The sequence below is a fragment of the Ischnura elegans genome, chromosome 4, assembly GCF_921293095.1.
Source record: "Ischnura elegans chromosome 4, ioIscEleg1.1, whole genome shotgun sequence".
Lineage (NCBI taxonomy): Eukaryota > Metazoa > Arthropoda > Insecta > Odonata > Coenagrionidae > Ischnura > Ischnura elegans.
This window is the reverse complement of record NC_060249.1, coordinates 121,492,737-121,516,142: the sequence shown is the minus strand read 5'-3', so window position 1 is coordinate 121,516,142 and position 23,406 is coordinate 121,492,737. Positions and strand designations below refer to the sequence as shown.

General features: G+C 42.2%; 1 protein-coding gene across 1 annotated transcript in view; it reads right to left on the bottom strand.

Annotated features, from left to right (window-relative positions):
* LOC124157977 (protein dachsous) overlaps positions 1 to 23,406 on the bottom strand; it is a 284,929-nt gene that overhangs the window by 24,546 nt on the left and 236,977 nt on the right. Inside the window, exons 4-11 of the mRNA XM_046533108.1 lie at positions 21,951 to 22,412; positions 17,517 to 17,692; positions 14,490 to 14,959; positions 10,979 to 11,358; positions 9,775 to 10,056; positions 7,552 to 7,784; positions 4,045 to 4,431; positions 1,756 to 2,437 (exon numbers count right to left, since the gene is read on the bottom strand). Coding sequence (XP_046389064.1) covers positions 1,756 to 2,437; positions 4,045 to 4,431; positions 7,552 to 7,784; positions 9,775 to 10,056; positions 10,979 to 11,358; positions 14,490 to 14,959; positions 17,517 to 17,692; positions 21,951 to 22,412 — 3,072 coding nt within the window. The remainder of the gene's footprint in view (positions 1 to 1,755; positions 2,438 to 4,044; positions 4,432 to 7,551; positions 7,785 to 9,774; positions 10,057 to 10,978; positions 11,359 to 14,489; positions 14,960 to 17,516; positions 17,693 to 21,950; positions 22,413 to 23,406) is intronic.

Below are 23,406 nucleotides of genomic sequence, written 5' to 3'. Positions count from 1 at the left end.
TTCATTATGGAAAATGATGGATTAAAGGAAGTGCAAAGGAAAAAATTCCCCAAAATAATTATTTAAATATTAATTTGGGATTTGCATGTGGACAACAAACGGGAAATCATGCCTGGAGCATAGGAGAATGAAGTGTTAATGGAAGAATCACAAGTTTTGATTAAATTCAATTTTGATCCGTCCTACACATTGAGGCTCTTTGAGAAAAAAACATCAGTCTCATTGATACTTGCACCTTGATAAGAGGTGTGTTAAAGTAACATATCTCCTTTCAGCTATTAAAGTATGAATAACTCTCAACATCTTGAAGTACCCAGCTCCAACTACTGCTTATGGCTTCAAATTCGTGATACTGCCACCAGTGTAATTTCTATGAACTAACTGCCTCACCATTACTTCCTATAGTTCTGTTGTTGCTTAGTTTTCTTCGTGTTTGCATGTTAGCTTCCCAGCTAAGTGATCTATTAAATTTTCCATAAGCTATTATTTGGTCCAAAATCATTTAATTCATAGTAACCACAACAAGAACTGCAAAATAGATATCCAACAATAGAGAGATGAGCTTCATTTGGGGTCATTTGGGACCATGAATACGGAAATAACAATGGGACAGAGTGCATACGACAAGGAGAAGGAAAGCGAATTCCATGGAAATGCAATCTCAGAAGTGAGCATGAAGCCTATGCAATGAGAAGGATGGAATGATTGCTGAGACAATTGAACAAAATATTCTCACAACCCACGTGACCAATGGGGTAGCCAGGGGGGCCCTCTTAAAGCGATTAATATTAGCAGGAACATATTAAGCCATAGAAAAAAGTTATTCTACTGCATCAATACTAGGAAGCAAAACTAATATTCACTATTATTTTTGTGAAGTGACACTACAAACCACGGCTTTGTGCCTGACAGCAAAGCTGGCATTTGAGGGTGTAAAGATGTTCGTAATGAGTGTGCAAATTTTATTTTATAGTATAATATTCAAAACAGCTTGCAAACAACCCATCAATTGTGTAATTTTAAGTGTCAAAATAGAATGAAAATTTTCACATTTTCCACAGAAGGGAGTTCAAACCCTCTGATCCCCTGGACCGTTCCCCCAACCCCCAAAACATCATCCTGTCTATGCTCCTGCTGGCAGGGGCAGATCCAGGATTTCTTTCTGGGGGGCACAAGAAAGCCGCATCCAGGATTTTGTTCTGGGGGGGGGGCACAAGGATACCCCGTAATACAAAACGAACACAATGATAATGGGACATTATTAAAAATCTTGCATATTTTTGATGGGTCTGGGGGGGGGCACGTGCACCCATGCCCCCCCACCCTCTAGATCTGCCTATGCTCCTGCACGCAGTGGCACCGACTCCATGGGGCCTGAGGGGGCCCGAGCGCCCTAAAAATTTGTTACAGATGTGAGGAAAAAATGTGTCAGGCTTGTCGATTTTCACCGGAGTGTCCGGATATCGTGATTCTAGTGATCAGGGTTCTAATGTTGATCATATGACTTTTCTAAAATGCTTAAAAAACTTAAAATTCACTACTTATAAAATTTACTGGGGCAAGGTCCACGGTTTTGCCCCCCCCCCCCCCAATACTTTTTGTAAGTTGGCACCCCTGCCTGCATGTGACCATCTTGGGATGAAACAAACTCAACATCAATATCCCCCTTTTGAAATAGAGTTAATGGATATGGTTAATATCAAATTTTCCAAGCGCTAGGTTTTATTGACTAGAAGGGATGATGTGATAACTCACCTCCGGCGCCATCGGCTGCAGAGACTCGCACCACCATCGCCCCGGGCGGTAGGCCCTCCGTCACGTTCGCCTCGTACACAGCTTGCTGGAAGCGAGGCGGACTCTCTCTCCCGTCCTCCACCACCACTTCCAGCAGCCGACTGGAGACGAGGGGCGTGAGCCCGTGGTCCGAGGCCGTCACGTTGAGCAGAAAGCGGCGCGGGGCGGTGCGGCGCCGCAGCCCGCTCCCGCTCGCGTCCGTCAGCGGCCGAGCGAGCCACAGGCGACCCGTGTCCGGCTCCAGGCGAAACAGCGAATCGCCGTCGGCGGCCGCCAAGAGGGCGTATGATACGCGTCCGTTGTCCCGGGAGTCGCGGTCCACTGCGATGACGTGCGTCAGCGTGGCGCCCACCGCTTCGTCGCCACGCAGCGACAGGCGCCGCAGGTGGCGCTCCGAGGCGCCGCCCGCTATGGGCGCCGTGAACTCGGGCCAGTTGTCGTTGATGTCCTCGAGGAGCACCCGCGCCGTGATGGAGGAGGAGAGGCGGTTGGAGGCGTTGGGCGCCATGTCGGAGGCAGACACGACCACCGTGTACTCCGGGACGGCCTCGAAGTCCAGCGGCATGGCCACGCGGAGGGCGCCCGAGTCGGCGTCGATGGTGAAGGCCTCCCGCGGTGATTGCTGCGCGATCGAGTACTTGACCTGTAGGCGAGAAGATACGACGACATAATGACTCGATGATGTTGCACAAGAAAATAGGGGTTTCCGGAATAGGGTGGTTTCCTATCATTTTTTATTGCCTAAATCGAAAGATTATTACTCCTGGAGTACGCATTTCACGCTTTTAGATTTTTAAATGATGATATCTATTTTTCGCGATTAAATGAAAAGTGAAAATTATCAAGCGTGCGAAAATGCGACGGCTAAGTAGGAATGAAGAGAAAAGTCCGTGTTACGTATTTCTGGTTCCAGCTGCCGCCCAGTGAGGTGACCTTGAGGCGAGGCTTGAGCGCTGATACGACACAGGCTGCTAGCAGGTAGCGCTTGGCTTAAATGAGGATTATTAATACCTTATCAAGCGAAGAAAACTTTCCGACCATAGGCAATTTTAATGGGTGCTTATTAACCCTTTATAACCCAATGTTGCTTCTAAGCAATATCAAAAATGTTTAAAATTTCAGCTCTATTTAGCAGATACCTATTATTTTTTAATGTTCATTTTAGTGACGTAATATTCAGCTGCCAGGATACTTAACATTGAGTGTAAAATTTTCGAGTTTTCAAAATGAAAAATCTTGAAATTTGATTTCTCCCAAAATCAGCCCTGGGTTAGAAAGGGTTAAGAGATGTTTCCCTGAGTTCTGTGCCTCATGCATGCATTGGTAATCTCAGACAATGTAAAACTCCCATCTGCTCGTATAGAAACTAGGTCTCTGTGACGTCACGTGGAGTGACATCGCATGGGCGCCAATCTGGCCTTTTTCTAATGCGGTTAAAATTGACCATTAACATTCGTCTAAACTGGGATTTGTAAAACCAAATAATTTTTATATTATGAAAACACTAATGGTGGGTAACGAATAGCAATCAATGCATTTCGTTTTCTTTGATGAAGGAAAATACCTTATTATTATCCAAATGAATATTGAAAAATCTCTGAAAATTTCAGCCTCTCCAGTCTTCTGGAGTTTGTGTGCATTAGTCAGTCACTCTAAGACTTCATCTCAATATCATAACAACCAATCAAACTGCGACACATTTTATACCTGCCGCATGAACAGCAGTGACATTCATATTAATTGCCACGGAACTTGAGGAACTTAGATAGCATATAGGTCTGCGCAGTGGTCCCGGAAAGCAAATAGTCCGTGGTTTGAATCCCGGCTCAGGAGATTTGTTTTTCATGGCAGTTACTGTGAATACTGATGAGATTCAAAGCTGACAGCTCGTTTACTGACAATAACAGAACCTATAGCAAAAAGCTGACTTACTACTAATAGTACTAAACTAAGCTAATCTGTAGTCCTCGGATGACATTGCTGTCCATTGCACTGGAGAAATGGGCTCTGTCAGAGCTTAATTTCCGCCGGAACGCACCGGAACGGCGTTACGGCACCTCTCAGGGAAAATTGGGTTCATTCAAAAAAGTTGTTGTTTATTATAAATTGATAAAACATGATTTCTCATCGTAACATTTATTGCAAGTTAAAAATATCGTAAGTTTTAAGGGGGGTGAGACTTATATTTGAAAATCATGCGTGGGCATACGTTCCGGTACCTAACTTTTTATAAAGTAAACGGGGGTTTACCTGTCCGTTGGCGCCTGCGTCGGCGTCGGTGGCGGAGAAGTTCCAGACGGCAGCGCCAGGCGGCACGTCCTCCGCCACGGCCACCACAACTGGGTCCTGAGCGAAGATTGGTGCATTGTCATTGGCGTCCTGCACTTCAACGCGCAGGCGCACGACCGTGGTGAGAGGCGCGGCTCCTGGCGTGGGGGCTGCCGCTGGGTGCAGCACCCGAACCTCCAGCCTGTACTCGGACGTGGCCTCGCGATCCAGTGGTGCGGTCGTGAAGAGTGCGCCAGAGGTGCGGTTGACGGCGAAGGGTGCGGCGGACGGAGCGAGGGCGTAGGCCACGCCCCCCTGTGCCGCACCCACGCGCCCGACCACGTGACCCACGGCCACGCCCTCCACCACCTGCGGAAGAGGAATGATGGGCTTATGAAAGAAAATGACAGCTGCAATGCGTGCCTTCTGTCCACCTGCGATAGACCTTGAAGAGACGAGTACTAAAGTTCCAGGATGCCAATTGTGCAATAATGACAATGAATAATCAGTGGCGCCGACTCCATGGGGTCTGAGGGGGCCCGAACCCCCTCCAAAATTCGTTATGGGTGTGAGGAAAAAATTGAAAGATAAATTTATTCATTGTATACTATACAGAGCTTGAGTAATACAAAATTTTAACATTAGGTCCCCCTTAGGATAATTCCTGTTTGGGGATAACCGACTCTTCAAAAGTCGCTCTTTTAAGATATTAGCTACATAACACAAAGTAAATAACACACTGCAGTTTTGCTGAATCACAAAATCAACACAAAAACATAATTTTCTTGATTTCAAACGACCAATCTATTACATTTTAAGGAGACATCTCTCTTTGTTTTACAAGATGTGTGATGAGGCAAGAAAGTAAATTTGAAATCTAAACATTAGTAAAATAGGAAAAAACAGATTTGCTGGAACACAAAAAAACTCGATACAGCAACACTATATAACACCTTTACTCAAACTTTTTAATCAAGTACTCCACCTCCTTATTTTTGAGTAACCAATCTTTAACACATTTTAGGAAACTTCTCTCCTTTGTTACACAAGATAATGTGCCAGGCTTGTCGATTTTCCCCGGAGTCTCCAGATATCGAGATTCGATTTATCAGGGTTATAATATCCATCAAATGACTCATCTAAAATGCTTAAAAAACTTAAAACTCACTACTTATAAAATTTCCCCGGGCAAGATCCCCGGTTTGGGCCCCCCCAATATTTTTTGTAAGTCGGCATTCCTGTGAATAATAGATATAGGTGAATCATTGTAGGTGCATCAGACTTCAGCTCCGACGATAGGTATTCCCAAAAAAAAAATATTTTAAGAAAATAGAGCGCTTCCTTTCACATCCTTCTTAAACTTGTGTACGTGGTTTACGGTATGCATTACTGGAGCATTAAAAGTTCTTGAAGCCAAGATTGGAATCCACTATCGCCTAAATTATAAGTATATACCTATTTATTGGAAATGAACGTTCCTTTTTTTTGGTCATCCCTTTCACGAAAGCAGAAAAACTTCCAAAAATTCGATATTATTTGATACGACTTCAAGTATTTGAGAGGAAAATAAATAAACGATGTAAACCCAAAGGGTAAATTTGAGATTAAGTATTTACAAAATTAATCCGTAAATAACTAGAAAAGCTTTTTGAGAAATATTGACCCCTTAATGTACTTGCCAACTATTGTCGTCATAAAGTTACAGCGATACGGTCGGCTTTCGGGGGTACATAATGCCCAATCCACGGCAGATGGTGGTTTAAAATAATCTGCCGGCAAAGGTGTCCTCGTCCATGAGAACCGGTTAACTTTGGTTGCACAGATTCAAAGGCTTATTTTCTGTTTCACACTGTTAAAGAAATCCTGAAATTACCTATTCAGAGGGTCGACAATGAACATAGATTCAACAAAAATTTTCAAAATCGTGGGACTGGACTAAATCGTGGCACAAAATCGCTCCGTATCCGAATGAAAATGAAAGATAGAGATGGAAATTAGGGATGGACGGATCTAGGATTTTTTCGGATCCGGATTCGGATCGGGTCCTTGATTTTCGGAGCTGGATCTTTCGGATCGGATATTTTCGGATCCAAATGCATTTTCAAATTCCTGACGCTGAGATTCCCCCGATGGTTGTTCAATCTCTTGGGAAGAGTCTCACTATGTGCCAGTCGTATTTTGCTTTTTTTATTTTCCACGGCTGAAATTCTCCTACGTAACCTCTGCGAGAGCTTTCAAACAAAACGGTTCATGAGTAGGACAATAATCGCATGGGACGGCGCATTCGAATATAGAATCGGAACTCATTCCACCCTTATAGGGCATGGTTGCATTCACTGAAGCTATTATTTAAAATTTCGGATCCAGATCCGATGTCTCCCGCGACTTTGGATCCGAAGTATCAGATGAAGAGCAATATCCGCGGATATTTGGATCCGAGGTATCCGATCCGACCATCCCTAATGGAAATACCACTTTTCATAGACAACAACTATACTCTGTTCATTTTATCTTTTCGGGTGAGCTGGTGTGGCCAAAACAAGGGGAGATGAGGGGAGGGAAAGTTTCTCGTCATGTGGCTGTGCCTTTGCCAATCAGCAAACAGTAGGCGTGGCCTCAGTGAGTCGCTCTCATATCTCCGCCGAGTAAACATCGTGAATCTGCTCGTGGAACCGTGTTGCCAAGCATAACGTGTTCTCCTTGTATGTGACTAAATATGGCTTCCACCAACGGTGCCTCATTCAGCGCGGTAGATGACAATGTCATGGGCTTTCTGTGAAACGATTATCCCCAATGCCTTCCAAGTGAGCAGGTATATTGCCTCGGCGCCAGGGACAAAATACCAGTGGCCACCTATGACTCACACACGTTTTCAGTGACAAAGTAGTGAGGCTATGTAAATTTGGCAACGTTATGTTCGGTCCTCCCCTCTCTCTCGGTATTACCCCTCTCCCCTATCATCGAAGCCATCCGAGAGTGTCCGGGCTCTCTCGAAAGCTCACCCGCAGACATTAAGTGAATGGACTATATAGGGTGTCCCATTTATCTTGACCACCCGAAATAACTTTTTGTCCAGATGCAAATTCAAAAATGTATCAAGCAAATGTTCATTAGCCGTAGGGAGACATTAGTCAGCATGATTGCCTTCCTTGTAGCTTTGTTACAAAGATATGAACAGGAGGAGTAGGAGAGGAAATTAATTGCCGAATAAAAAATATAGGGTGCCATTTAAAAAAGACATACCGCTGTTCATATCTTTGTAAATAACAAAGCTACAAGGAAGGCAATCATGCTGATTAATGTCCCCCTGACGGCTAGTGGACATTTGCTTGACACATTTTTGAATTTGCATCTGGATAAAAAGTTATTTCGGGTGGTCGAGATAAATCGGACACCCTGTATATCATTCACAGCATTGGAAACAATCTGTCACAGTGCTTTCATTCCTCACAACTGGGATACAGCAACGCGAGTGGGCTGGAGACTCACCTTCAGCGTGAGGCTTGAGGATGCGAATGCAGGCCGTTCGTCCTCCAGGTCGAGCACCTGCACCCGAAGCAGCCGCACCGAGGTGCGGGGAGGCCGTCCGCCATCCGAAGCCGCCACCGCCAGCCTGTAGAGGGCCCGCTCCGCATGCTCCAATGGCACCCGGGTGCGGATCACGCCGGAAGAGGGGTCGATGTCAAACGCTGCTGCCGCCGACCCCTCCGACTCGTCTTTGCCTGCGAGAAAAGAGACGGAACCACCGCGATCACTCCAACAGTCCCCCACTCAGACAAACACAAGAGGGAATCACAATCTTGTTATACCACCGAACTGTCATTTACAACAAATCATTTACCATTACTGCATGTAGGGAATGGAATAATCTTAACCTTTCAACTAGGAACTCATCATCATGGGCATCTTTTAAGAGGAGGCTACACAAAGCACTTTCCACCTCACAACTAGTAGGTAAATATACATGATACTGAGCAGCGCCTGCGACAAAGTGATATGTATCACTGAATGCTTGTATATATATGTTATATTTTATATCTTAATTGCATGTGTAATATTTGTGTATTCTATGTACCTCATGAACTAAGTGGTATTTTGTATATAAGATGACATTAGCTTTCACTCAGTAGGTTTTCGCAGGTTTTTCACGCCCCCCTTCTTCTGTGGGCGTTTTCCTGCAGTGGGTTCTTTCGCTGAAGGATATTACATCCTTATCCTATGTTTTTTCCCACAACCAGAAATCTTTTTTACACAAAATTTTCATATATAGTTGTTTATATTTTTATCATTTCACAAACAGCGTATATTGTATATTCTTTGTATTGTAAACGTTTGTCTACCATTTTTTAATATGCTTGCATTGACGTTATCGAGGGGTTAGGTGGAAGAGGGGACTTCTTAGTCTCAAGCTCGCCCGAATAAGGGCATTTTATTATTATTATTAATCAGGAATCATCACCAGTCGCACGTGTGTCATCAATTTAAAGATCTAATTAGTGGGCCTAGGCAGTACAGGCTCCCTATTCCATTCCACGGATTCCACAATTAACTTTTCAATCATTCCGGCACTACATCGTAGTTATTGGCATTTATTTGATTGAAAGAGCACGCTGCCGAAATGCTATTCCATGAGCAATATATTAGTTTTAACTATAAATGTGTGTTTTTGCCCATATTCATCTTTCAATCTAACTCGTAACTGTTCATAGCATTTGCTAATGAGCTAGAAGTATGCATTCGAAGTCTGATGCATGACAGATATTCTTTAATGCACGACGCATCAATTTGTTTTGTTTCAGCCATCGACGAATGCATAGTTAGGATCGCAGTGGCGTAACTATGGAGGAAGGGAAGAGGGTATAGATCCCCCCCCCCCCCACAAAGCCTCAGAGAAATAAAAAATATTTTTAAAATTATGATGTAGTTTTGACATATAATAACTAAATCTCCTTAAAGCCAAAGATCATTTACTAATATAATGGCAGCAGGTCATTTGAGTCTATTAAAAAATAAATCCCGGATCCCCCGTTGCCTGTGGAAGAGGGTCGCCCCCCAGACCCCTTCATCCTCCCTAAATCATATTCCTAGTTGCGCCACTGAAGGATTGTTACCCTTGAGTGAACCTTTCTTAAAAAGAACTACTTTTCATCCATCGTCGAATCAAATGGATAGATACGATATGAAGTGGAAAGATGCAGTACGAATGGGGATGATGTTCTGAAGGTTTGGTCAATTAGAAAGAAACCATAAATAATTACTATACATAAATGATAATACTAAAGAAATTATTTTTTTATAAAAAATGTATTTATCGCGAACTAAAAAGAATACAAGTAAATTGTTGTTCGATCAACTTTTCAATGAACGTTCATGTAAAAAAAAATTGTTGCCATGACTGTATCATAATCGTTCCATTAAATGATCGCAGCGCCACCATCTGATTTTGGTGGCCATTTTTTGAACTAATCTCCTTATTTAATTTTATTTTCCGAATAAAAATCGAGATACCGTTAAAATTATAATAAAAGTCCTAGATTTTTGCATTGTAATCTAGTTCTGAGTTAACCTGAAAATTTCAGCATGATAGTTAATCGGTAAGTCGGTTAAAATTGAGTTTCAAGATTTTACCCGGACAAGATGACAAACGACAAAGCGATTATAAAAACGTTATAAAAAAAGAGGGCAAGAACAAGAGTTATGTGCAATAAATACCCTTGAGAATGGAGTAGGTGATGGAAGCGTTGTTTCCCTCGTCAGCATCGGTGGCCCGCACCCGAGCAACTTCCGCGCCCGGCGGCAGCTGCTCCCGCACGCCCAAAACTTCTTCTTCGCCCGGCTCCGCGAACTGCGGTGAGTTGTCGTTCACGTCAGTGACGATCACGCGCAGAGGCACGCGTGCCGTGCGCGGAGGATCGCCTCCGTCCCGTGCCTCGGCCCAAAGGGTGTGCACGGGCCTCGATTCTCTGTCAAGCGGCTCACGGGTCACCAGAGTGCCTGCGACAAAGGAGGAAAGGTCGAGGGAGGTGTTATGGTCAGGAGAAGAACGTACGACTCCTTAGAAATGATCGAAAGACATTAATGAGAGAATGACAGCTCACATTGGAAAGAATTGTCAAAGGAAAGCATGTATTAAAGGCTAAAAAAAATCAGAAATAATCAACGAAAAGATGCAAAAAATCTCGAATAGAGGCAAATATAATGCCAGCCAATTGTTTCCAGTATCCTTGTCGAAGGATAACATTGATTTAAGGCTAAAAAATCAGAAATAATCAACGAAAAACTGTGAATAATCTCGACTAGAGGTAATAATAATGTCAGCCAATATCCACCTTGACTGTCATTATCAAAAGGGAGGACATTAATGCGGGAAGGACAGGTCAAATTGGAAAGAATTGTAAAGTAGAAAACATGAATATTAAGCTCAAGAAATCATAAATAATCACAGAAAAACAGCACAAAAATCAGCTCGACTAGAGGCAATAATAATGTCTGCAAATAGCCGCCTTTATCGTCAAGGCTTGCTTTATCAACATGGAGACAACAGGGGTTGGTGAACAGGTGCTGAGGGACCAAAACCAATCGGTATTTCACTTATTATTATTTTAATCCATACTTCCCAGCTCCTCGTTGATGGCTGCCTCCTACGAGTCTTTGGTTAGTTGGAATCTATTTTATATTTTGACAATTTCTTGTGGTAAATTCACCAACCTCATTTGCTGTGGATCATGGCATTGCTTTATTGAGTGGGAATATGAGGTGGGATGAGAGTACATTTAGGGGTTCTATTTTTGTTTTTTATTCATGAATCTGATAATGCCAAAGATTCAAAACCGCCGAGGGCTAGGTACTCATAGCCTAACTTTAATTTTCATGGGATTATCCTGTCTACGGACACACTGAAAGGGTTGCCACTCACCACTCGTGGGGTCCAGGTGGAAGCTGGATGAGGCCGTCTCGTTGCCGGGCGACAGACTGTATCGGAGCGCGGCGTTGGGGCCCTCGTCCGGGTCTCGGGCCCTCACCACGCCCACCACGGCCCCTGCGCCCCTATTCTCCTCCACCGTGAACTCGTAGGCCGCAAGAGAAAAGGCAGGCGGGTTGTCGTTCACGTCGGTCACGGTGACGAGCAAAGATGCGGTGGCCGAACCAGCAGGGGTCCCGTTGTCCATCGCGAGCACCCTCAGCGCATATCGGGTGCGGCGCTCGCGATCCAGGGGCTGCCGGAGGTAGACCGCACCCGAGTTGGGGAAGATGCCGAACACATCGTCGACGCCTGCATCCTCTGAGGGCAGGAGCCTGCAAAAGACCGCAAAGATTAATTCCAATTCTGGGAGATCGAATCGAAGGGAAAAACAAGCATCAGACTCTGAGGAGATGGGTTGGTGGTGTAACTGGCTAACACGCCTGACCGGAAATCGGGAAATCCAGGTTCGGGTTCCGGCTAAGCCAAATATTTTTATAAGCGAATTTCATCCTAGGTGTACATAACTCTACTAGACTAGATAGTTTCAGAACAATGACCAATTGCATTTGCCTGATTCAAGCACACGATAGCGGAAAAGTGGTCAGTCAAAAGTGGCAATAGTTTGTAACGAGAGATGTTGGAAATGATTGGGTGGGTATAACAGCTGAATGCTTCATCTCCTCAATAAAGAAACTTCCGCCCTTTTCGATTATATTTTAGAACCAGACTACGTGTTTCAACTCAAAGATTCCATGCGGTCTTGCACGTCTTGATGACTCTATGATTTGAAAATGTTTGAGTGGTAAATAATTTTTTGAAAGAGTGCGACAGTTTTTTTTTTTAATATTCCACCTTCCACTGCAATAAGCCCGACCCTGCCGAATTCTTTATCTTACTATGCCACCCAAGTACATCATCAAAGGGAAAAAATGAGGCGCAAAATTATTGCCATAAAGTCACATAATGAAAGGCTTTGAATTGGGTGAAATAAAAAGAAATACGAGGTCTGCTCAGAAAATAACGGGAATTTTTATGTGCCGTGGGTTTGGAGAGCCCGAAGTGAAGATGACGAACGCCCCAGAACAGCAACAACAGATAAAAACGTGGAAAAACTGAAAGAAATGGTTATGAATATCTTATATAATGAATATATGAGGGAGACTATTTTGAAGGTACAACATTAATAAATATGAATAAATAAAAAAACATAAAATTCCCTTTATTTTTTTTATATAAAATGATGTTTCCTGGAGTTTAGGTCAATAAATTAAAAGTTAGCAGCCAACGTTTCGTTTTATTTTAAAAACATCTTCAGGGCTATGTTAGAAAAAAAAAATTATGAAACAATATAAAATGCAGAGAATTAGGCAATATACAATATATATACATAAAAAAGGAGCAATCGTGCCTTTTTTTATATAAACAATATAATTAATAGAAATATATATAAACATATATATATGAACAGAATGGATTATACAAAAAATTTTGACATACCTCTAAACTTTGAATACATTTATTGATATTTGGTTTCTACGGTATTGAAACAACCTAGGTTACCATTAATTTTGATGTATTAAATAAAAATAAATTTTGCTGAGGCTATCGATGTCTGTTTTTTTATTACAGCAATTTTTTGTTTTTGAAATATAAACCATTTCTTTAAAAAGTCTTTTTTTCAATATAATTTCATGATCCAAAATTTCGGCGTTCTCAAAATCAAAAATATGGCCATTGTTTATGCTATGGCTAGCTAGAGCACATAGAGTTATACCACCTTTTATTGTTGATTTATTGTCCGCGATTTATTTTTTTTAACATCGCTCGTATTCTTCTCATTACAACTACATATTACCCTGCAAGACACCTACAGAGGTGTTTGGCAGGGGCTCATACCAGGATTAGACTCATTATTAGTTTAATTATTATTAGACTCATGCCAGGAAATATCTCACTTTATAAGTAGAACTCTCGCATTTAAAATTAATTACACATGATGGAAAGATGAATCTACTGAATGGGGAATTAATGGGGAATTAATATTTTGAAGGCGACGACATTAACCTGGATCCGCCCAAAATATTTTTCTGTGATTAATACTTGATATTTTAGGGGAATGATAAGGACCTCTTTTTTACTACTCTGTGAAAATCTTACATGGATCGGTTGTGTAGTTTCCGAGATACAGGCTGTGACGTAAATGTCACTTTGGGCGGATCTGTTGTCTTTTGGTGCGAGGTATAATTTCCTCAGATAAAGCAAATATTTTTCAGCTGTGTTAAATTAAATGGTCAAAAATATTTGAAACACGTTTATATTGCAGAAATTATTATTTATGTACACTATTGACAATTGTTAAATTAAACTTAAAAATTTTACGGAAAATTTAGAAATAATTTTTAGTGTTTCGCAGCCCGCGATTCCTGAATTTTTAGATTATAAGTGTGATGTTTTAAAATGCATAAATTTTCTGGATTTTTTCAATGTAGTTTCACAAATGTGGGGTGTATTCAACTTTATAATGTTTTATACTAACAAAATATATGTTTACTACTATTACTATAATATGTGTTTATTTTTGGGAAAATGAAGTAATGCGGCGGCCATAGACTAGACTCTAGACGAATAAGTAAATATTTCAACAGATTCAGGCTTCACTTGGTGGAAGTTAGACATATTTAAATAAATAAAAGATCGTAGCACTTTTCCACAAGAATTTTTAATGCGTACAACGCGCTTCGGCTCACTGAGCCATCATCTGGTACGAGACACTACAAAACATTTGAAAATCTCCTTTATACCCTTGAGAAAAAGGGGGGGATTGGGGAGGATTTGACATCTTTGAAGAAGGGGGTGGGAACGGGCGTACAGAGTAGAGACAGTGGGCAAAGATATTTTCAAGATTAATAAGATATTTATTTTCATAGAAGACATTTTCAAATGTTTTGCAGAGTCTTGTACCAGATGAAGGCTCGGTGAGCCGAAACGCGTAGTACTCATTAAAAAATCTTGTGGAAAAGTCCTACGATCCGTTATTTATTTAAAAAATGTAAGCGCGGTTTCGTTAAGTTTATTAAAAGCTGCGAGTTGACGGGGAGCCGCCTCGAACGGGCTTCGTTTGAGACCCAGCAATTAAGCAGGTTCCTGTTGTCATAGGAAGAGTTGCTTGAGAAACGATCTCTCTCCGCGACTCCACGGACGTGGGCTGACGGAGGATAGGGGAGACAGTCGTGGTTGGGCAGCGGAATAGATGTGTAAGGCTTGGGCTGAATAAAGTGAAGTTGCTTTGTTTGAGAATTTGGACTTGTTCCCTGCTTTGTTTCCCCCGAACCCTTTTACCGTCGGCGAAGACGACTTACAAAAAGTAAATATTTTATTAAAAATTACAAAATTACCCTTATTTTCTGAACACATCATCTCGTAATAACATGAAGAAAGGTTGGAGTAGGAGAAGTTAACTGACCTGTAGGTGAGGCGTGCGTTGTTCCCAGTGTCGGCGTCCGTGGCAGCCACGACGGCCACCTGAGAGTTGGCGGCCAGCGACTCCGGAACGGAAGCCGAGTACTCCGCCCTCTCGAAGGCCGGTGGGTTGTCGTTCACGTCCTGCACCTCGACCACCACGCTCAGGTTGGATGCGAGCGGGGGCGTGCCCAGGTCGGAGGCCGTGACCACCAACGCGTGCCGGGTGGCTCTCTCGTAGTCGAGGTGGCGTGCCAGCGAGAGGGTCCCGCGCCTCGAGTCCACGGCGAACACGCGCCCGGGGTTGACGGGCAGGGCGTAGCGCACGGAGCCGTTGTCTGCGCCGTCGGGGTCGGAGGCGTGGGCAGCGTACAGTGCCGCACCCAACTCCACGTTCTCGGGCACGGAGATGCGGACGGTGGGAGAGTCGAAGCGCGGCGCGTTGTCGTTGACGTCATGGATCACCACGTTCACCTGCGATTGGAGACGTTTGCAACTGAGTGAGCATGGAGCAAGGGATAATTCTGGGCTTCTGGCCCAAAAACCAAACGCAAGGGGACTTCATAGTGGAGGCCCAATTTCATCCCATTGAATGTTGATTTCTCTTGCCTCTTCGGTCGTATTTTAATCGGTTTTCAAAAATGTCCCCGGCGCCGTGATGAGTGCAATGTGATCTACTTATATTCCAATATTTTACATTATAATGTTTGTAATTGCGAAGAAGAGAATTGAAGAGTTATGATTTTGACAAATAAAATCATCACGAATGTAAATTTCGGTTAACACCCCTAATCATACCTTATTTCCCCGTAAAACTCGGATCAAATTGTCTGTCAGCGACGCGAGTGGCGATTTTTGTAAACACATTCAAATGCTCGTCGGATGACAGCACATTTAGAGGCCGATTTGAGGATCCTCTTTTGTAACATTCGTGATCAAACGGATGACTCCATGCCGCTGGCCCCGCATTTCACCCAAGAGGACATTTTTTGGCCCCTGACCCATTACTCAAGCGGGCTTTTGCGGACCTCTGGTCTGAGAACAAAAGGTTTTTTTTTACTACAGTGCCACATCCTTCGAGATAAGCGCGCCAAAAAGCCTTTATTTCTTATCGCATTTGCTTGGTTATAACAGGGGCGCAGCTAGGAATTAAGGCTGGGGGGAGGGTTTAGGTGCAACTAATACCGGGGTGTGTGGGGGTATAGAATACCCACCAGGATGATAGGTGCGAGATTAATAAATTGCGGAATTTTATGATAAATGGTTCAAAATGGTGAAATTTACGGTTTTCTGAGGGATATTTCATTAATCCATACACTATTCTATTAGTAATATCAATCCAATGAAGTAAAATGGATTAAACTTAAAAATTTCTCTGAGCTCTGGGGGGGGGGGGGGTTTCAACCCCCAAGCCCCACCCCCCTCGCTGCGCCACTGGGTTATAATTGCTATGGGTTGACCTTTTCAATGCATGTAGAAGAGCTCTGTAGGACTGTGACGTCACGGGTAACTGGGAAACACATCAAGAAATAAAACGAGAAGGCTGATTCAGACGACGCGTCGCGACGGCAGATATCGAGGCAAAAGAAAGCAGATGGCATTCTTGTGACGGTGAATTGAAGCACGCGGTGACCAGTAAATGGTATGTATCAGTATTTGCAATTTTGATGGATGCGTTGCTCCAACTCAGACTTACTGTTAAAGTTTCATGGATTATTTTGTATAAATGCTCAGAACTAATGGCTTTCGTTCTTAAAGCCGCTATACACGGTGAATGATCATGCGAATGATGATGCTGAATGGTCACGTGAGCATTCACAGGATCATGCGAGCAAAATAGAACATGTTCTAATTTTCACTGAATGATCGTGTGCATGAAGGTTCATTCGCGAATTGTTCCGTTATACACGGTGAATGATCATGCGAATGAAATCATTCGCCGTGCATAGCGGCCTTTAGGTTACAGGAATATTATTGAATCCATCAGCCCCAAATGAACTATAACACTATAAATATCAGGGAGAGATTAATGCCAAAAATATATTAGCTTCGACTGATGATGAAAAGAATCGCGAGATGGAGAGTGAATTATCAAAGAAAAAGAGAATGTATAAGAGGTGACGGTGAGGCCCGGAACTAGGGCGGGGCAAAGGGGGCACGTGCCCCGGGCGACTCATTTCAGGAGGCGGAAAAATTTGAAAAGTTTATTTAAACAAGTATTTAATTTTTCTGACTAAATTACTTAGCAGTAATTTATAAATTATTACACAAAAATATTAATAAAACTTCTTAACAGCAAACATACCGTGTTTATTTTCAACAACCGCATCTCAAAAAAATTGTTTACGGTTGTATTAAATTTTATGTGGTGGGGCAGGTGAGAGAAGGGGGATCAGGGAATGGGGGCCGGCAAAATTATCTTTGCTCCCCCCCTGAAAAAACTCCTAGTTCCGGCCCTGTTGACAGTCAGTGTCCCTCCGCGGACGGGAGTAATAATAATAATAATTATTTATTTACTCCTACATTTTTACATCTGGATACAATAATAACAAAGAGAGGGAGCTTTAGATGGTATCCAAGGTCATAGGACCAGAATTGAGCCACCATCAAATAACAAAATGTATGCCAATAAAAAAATAATGATGAAGTAAATGATACATGAGTGCTTTAAATTTATGACATCAAAATAATTTTTCAATTATTTCTTGCGAGAAAAGCCAGTCTTTGGCAAGTCTTAACATTACATTTTAGGATTTATTTTTTAAATTTTAGCGGGCAGTAAATGAAATAACTTTGGCCCCATGTAAAGGAAACAGCGTTTATATAATGTTAACTTAGGTCTATTTGCTTCTAGAAATGACTCACTCCTTAAATTATATTTATATTTATCACATCCACTCGGTATATTTCTGGACACTTCTGGCAAAAAGCAATATTAGCACTTTGAATAAATACAAATGCCTTAGTGGCAACAATTTTAGGGCCACAAGCAACGGGAATGAGTAACGAAGAATCCAGCGAGCAAACTCACCTGGCAGTGACCGTAGGATGGCGGGTCTCCACTCATGGCTTGCACATTGAGAAGGACGGACTGATAGGCTTCGTGATCCAACTCCGACGCGGTCCTTATTGCTCCGGAAACAGGATCTATGGTGAAATAGCCGTTGGGATCGCCCGAATATATCGAATAACGCACAACTCCATTGCCTGAAAGAAAAGGATGAAGAAATAAATTCTCACACTTGCCTAAAATTAAAATATCTTCATTCAATTCAATTTAATTCACTTATTTTTTAATACAAATGCAAGGTCATAGATCTTCTTTTGCAAAAATACCAGTAGGAGTATATACGCAGGGAATTGCCGGATCTATTTATTATGCGTGTTTAGTAATTTCATTTCAAAAAATTGTTTCATCTACATCTATATACTACCCTCCTAAGCCACCTTAATAGTCGTTTGGTGGTGCCGTGAAGAAATAAAAAGCAAGTGCGAGAATGAAGTTCCACCCACCATTTATTGAAGCTCTTTACTGTTCGGGGGAGAAACGAATTCCTATACTTATCTGTCCAGCAAAATATGTCCATTTCAAAATGCCAAAAAATATCAAAATGTTTAATTATATATTCTTTCTGTCGGACCTGGAAGTATAGTGAGACTCTAATATGATGTATTCTGAGTCGCTCTGAAATATATATATTAGTATATTCTTAATTGCTGAAGCATTCTCAGCCTAGAACGTAGCCTCGGAGTCTCTACCGACATCTTTTTTTCTTCTTTCTACTCCTTATCTATTCTTTAATAAGTCATTGCTGCGCAGCGGCCAGCTGTAACAACTCCTATGTACCAATGTATTTTCCGTCGCAAAATATTAATACGGGGCTTTTCTTACACGATTTTGAGCATCAGTCAAGCGTCGGTCTGGCGTTGTGTTAACCTGCCCCGTGAACGGGCCAAGTTTACGCAACAGACTTAGACCTAAAAACATTTTTTTACGATTAATAACACAAATAGCCAACCACTGAATCCGTATTGTTTTTATTTCATTAACTGCTTTATAAAACCACAATTCCCAAAATTTCTCAAGCTAAAACGTACGAAAATTCATTGAAAAAAATCCGCGCAAACGTGCTCCGATCCACCCTATGTAGATTCAATAAAGAAAATGTTTTCCTGACAAGCAATTTTGATACTAATTTACGTAGTTTTATTGAATTTGTATCCTTATTTTATTATAATAAATTTAACATGATTAAAAACGATACAGCCGCTCTTGATTTATAAATGGTGTAACGAAACTGTAAGTTCATTGATTGTTAGGCGGTACGAAGTTCGCCGGGTCAGCTAGTATTAATATATTAGGGTTCTTGAATATATTCTTAATTGCTGAAGCATTCTTGGCCTAGAACGTAGCCTCAGTCTCTAGCGAAATCTTTTTTTCTTCTTTCTACTCCTTATCTATTCTGTAATAAGTCATTGCTGGGCAGCGCCTAGCTGTAACTACTTCTATGTACCTATGTATTTTCCGTCGCAAAATATTAATTAATCTCTTATTACCTTAAATGTTCAATTCCCACGCCGAGATACAGAGAACTCAAAAGGTTAAAAGGTTTACTTTTACTTACACTGAAAATTGTTCGGATTATTTCATTTACCCTCATAATGAAAAATCCTTATTCTCAACGTTCCCTCAGATGCGGACACATCCCTCCTCATCTCACTAGTGGTTCCAGCTACGCCCGTATTTGTATTCCGCAGTTTATTTGCACCTTGATGAATGGGTAAATTATTTTTCGAGGTCACACTGCGCCCTCATCCGAGTGTTTGCACTTCGAACACATAGCAATGACATCACTCAGCAAGGACGTAGCCAGGAAATTTTCGGAGGGGTTTTAGCGTATGGTGAATGGCAAATCCGGGGGTTGGGGGGGGGTTCAGTTTTAGGCTAAGTTCAGTTTTCCATGCAAAATCGGAGTGTGTGCAAGGAGCCTTAGAGACATATTTTGCCGAACGGATATGTATTGGAATTCGTTTTTCTCCCGAACAATAAAAGACTTACATAAATTCCTGGCGGAACTTCGTTAGAGTATTGTATTTCTATTTGTTTACGGCAAGGGCCTATTGACAGCCTATTGACGAGACTCGTAGGGTAATACGTAGATGTAGAATCTGTCGCTGCAGTAATGACCAAACGAAGGAAACTATCCGACCATAGGCAATCTTAATATGAGATTATTAAGAGATGTTTCTCTGAGCTCTGTATTCCCTGAGCCTCATACTTGAATTGATAATCTCACACGATGTAAAACTCCTACTACTCGTATAGCAACTAGGTCTTTGTGACGTCATGAGGAGTGACATCACATGGGTGGCAATCTGGCCTTTTTCATATGAGGTTAAAATTGACCATTAACATTCTTCTAAAGTGGACTTTATAAAACCAAATAATTTGTATATTATGAATACACTAATGGTGGGTAACGAATCGCAATCAATGCCTTTCGTTTACTTGGGTGATGGAAACTATACCCTAGATAGAAACAGCTACCAGGAGGTTGTACCTGTATGGTCGGTAACGCATGCCCACAAACGTACGTGAAGCCCTAATTCATGGTGAATACATCATTGAGCACTCAACTTTGCCCAATGGCCATCTATCCGTAGAATCGCGAAAGGAGTCTTATTAATTGTTCAAGCATTTTCGTAAATATATTTCGCGAAAACGCTCTATAATTATGTTGTAGATTACTATCCAATTTTCTCCAACCGATATTGACGGAGAAAATGACTCTTCAAAGCGATCATTTTTGGAAGTCGTCCGGACCTCTACCTGTAGAGGGTGAATAATTGAGTATTATTGCCATTCGTCTAAACCGGGATTTCTAAAACCAAGTAATTTGTATGTTATTAATACACTAATGGTGGGAAACGAACCGCAATCAATATCTTTCGTTTTCTTTGATGAAGGAAACTACCCTATTATAAAATTATTATTATTGGAACGATCGCTGGAAAAGTCCCTCGTAAGGGATGGAAAAAAATGATGGCGTGATTCATTCTTTCAAGCTTCGGGAGGGGGCGTGGTCATTTGGGGCAATACCTGCTCTTCATATTTATTTATTTAATCCAGTCCGAAAACAGCACGAGGCCAATTACAGAGGACTACAATAACAGGAGAAACCATTTAATAATATTAAGCAACTAAACCAATTATGAACAAAAAATATTCAACAGTATTTACAAATAAATAACAAAGAATAGTAAATTTCATCGGGTGGTGCGAGGAATAGGGGGAAAATTACGATAGTGATGGTGCAAGCTGGATGAGGAATGAAAAAAAAGGATGAAAATTTGGAACACATTCCGAGAGGATCGTTATGTAAGAGTTTAAAGAAAAGGTTAGTGAAAAGTTTGATTTGGAGTGTAGATCTCTACGGTGCGGAAACGTGGACACTGAGGAAAGAAGACGAGAGAAGATGGGAGGCATTCGAGATGTGGGTATGGAGAAGAATGGAGAGGGTGAAATGGACGGAGAGGAAAAGGAACGACGAAGTGCTGGACATGGTGGGTGAGGAGAGGCAGCTTTTAGATGAGGTACGGAGGAGACAGAAGGTATGGATGGAGTTAGTGCTTAGCGGGGAGGGGATGTTGAAATGGTGTTAGAGGGTAGAATGTTTGGGAAACGAGGGATGGGAAGGAAAATAATAGGATTTTTAGATAGATTGAAAGGGATTAGGCCTTAGAGTGAATTAAAGAAGGCAGTGCTGGGAGGAAAGGGAGGCTTTCAGATCACTTCTTGAACACTCCATGGAATAAACCTTAATCGGTAGAATACTATATTAACCCTTAACCAGTGACGTGCAATTCTTGTTACACTACCAGTGACGTGCGGTCTGGGAGACCGCAATAAATCAAAAATTCATAAAATATTGCTACGCCATTTTTATTGTTTTCTTTAATTTTTCTTTGAATGCTTAACTATTTTGAAACTTATATTAAAATTTTTACACTCTCAATACGAACCAATTTGTCATAAAAATTGGGATTTGAAGCAGGATCAAAAAAACTGATGCCAAAAACACTTCAGTTATAATTATTATATTTATGTATCAATATTTCGCCAGATTCAAAAAAGGGCTTAAATGTTAAAGTTGGAAGGCTAAGTAGTAAGTAGCCATGAAATTTATCCCGCTTATTCCTTTTCTTGATGCATTCTTAGTAAGTGACGTGCGGTCTCATAGACCGCTAATCGAGTTCAATTGCAAATTTACAGAAATTAATAAAAGGAACGTTAAATTTTAAGAGTGGGATGTCCTTGTTATGCAAATATATGAAGCTAACGAGAATTATAGATATTTTGAAATCTTAATTTTGAAAATATTCATAATTTTAGAAACGCAGCAGTCTCTCAGACCGCACGTCACCGGTTAAGGGCTAATAATGAGCAAGAAGAGGAGACACTCACCCGTGCTGGTGGCTCGCACCGACCCGATGACAGTTGAGCGGGCAGCGTCCTCCCTCGCGGACAGGTCGTAGCGTGGCTTCTCGAAGACGGGCGGCCGTCGGCGCGAGTCGACCACGCTGATGAACACCTCGGCGTCGGCGAGGGCCCGGAGTCCCGCTCCGTCGGTCGCGGACACGTTGAGGTGGTGCAGCGGTCGGGTGCGGGACGGGGGCCGTACCACGAAGATCTCTCCGGAGCGGGGGTCCACGCGGAAGAGGCCCGCGTCGTTGCCCGCCACGATGGCGTAGGAGAGGACCCCGAAAGAGCCCGAATCGGGGTCCGTCGCGGCCACGACCACCACGGGCGAGGACAGAGGCTGCTCCTCGCGGAGGCTCACGTTGTACTCGCGCGGGTAGAACGTGGGAAGGTTGTCGTTCACGTCCGTCAGCTGGATCTTGAGCATGGCGGTGGTGCTGAGGCCCCCTGCAATGGAATAACAGTATGAGTGGTTGGTTTATTTGGTGTGTTTCGTGCTCATGACGTAACATCTACGTCATGGTTGCCGCTAGCGAGTAACCGAGGACGAAAGCGTATAATCCAAAATTAGGACCAAAACCTCCGTAAAAAGTATCGGTAACGCTCGTAATCCTTACTATAGTACGCTTAAACTTATCATTACCAGGGTAGCATATTAATTTTGGCTGTATCATGATGTTGCTTGACAGTTTTTTCATAAAATTCAAAGGCATGATTGGATTTTCTCCAAAATACTGATGAAGAGCGAAAAAAAGGAGCTGAAATAAAGAAGTGTACCGCGGGAAAGTATCACCAATTAAGCAGGATACTTGCAACAATAAAATTGCAAATTTATGAAAAAAGAGGGACTATTAAAAAAATCAGGAAAACATGTCTCAGCAACAAAGTTAATGATATGGCTTTGTTAAATTAAAATTTAAAAAATGCTATTAGCATTCGACGAATTTTAAGTATACCGGGACTAGCCACGGTGATAACTTTTACGGGAGTCACCCGCAATGCACAATTGTGCGAAAAATCCACAGAGAAAAAATCATTCGCCTTGACCGGGATTCGAACCCGGATCACTCGATTTCCGGCCGAGTGCTTTAGCCAGTTAAGCTACCGAGGCGTCATTCTTCCCTGTGGAAAATTTGTGGAAATCGTGGGATCCGGGTTCGAATCCCGGTCAAGGCGAATGATTTTTTCTCTGTGGATATTTCGCACAAGTGCTATTAGCATTGTCAAAATTTCAGTCACGGAGGATTGCCTTTAAATATGGTGAGCATGGAATGCGTTAATTAGGTTTACGAAACACATGTACGAGGTGTGTTCAGAAAATAACGAGAGAATATGAGACCTGGCGATCGACATGGATGAATGGGATTGGAACCAGAGGTGAGCTGTGGCTGAGGCTCTCATGCAATAACGAGAATTTTTAAATATCGCGGGCTTGGAGAGT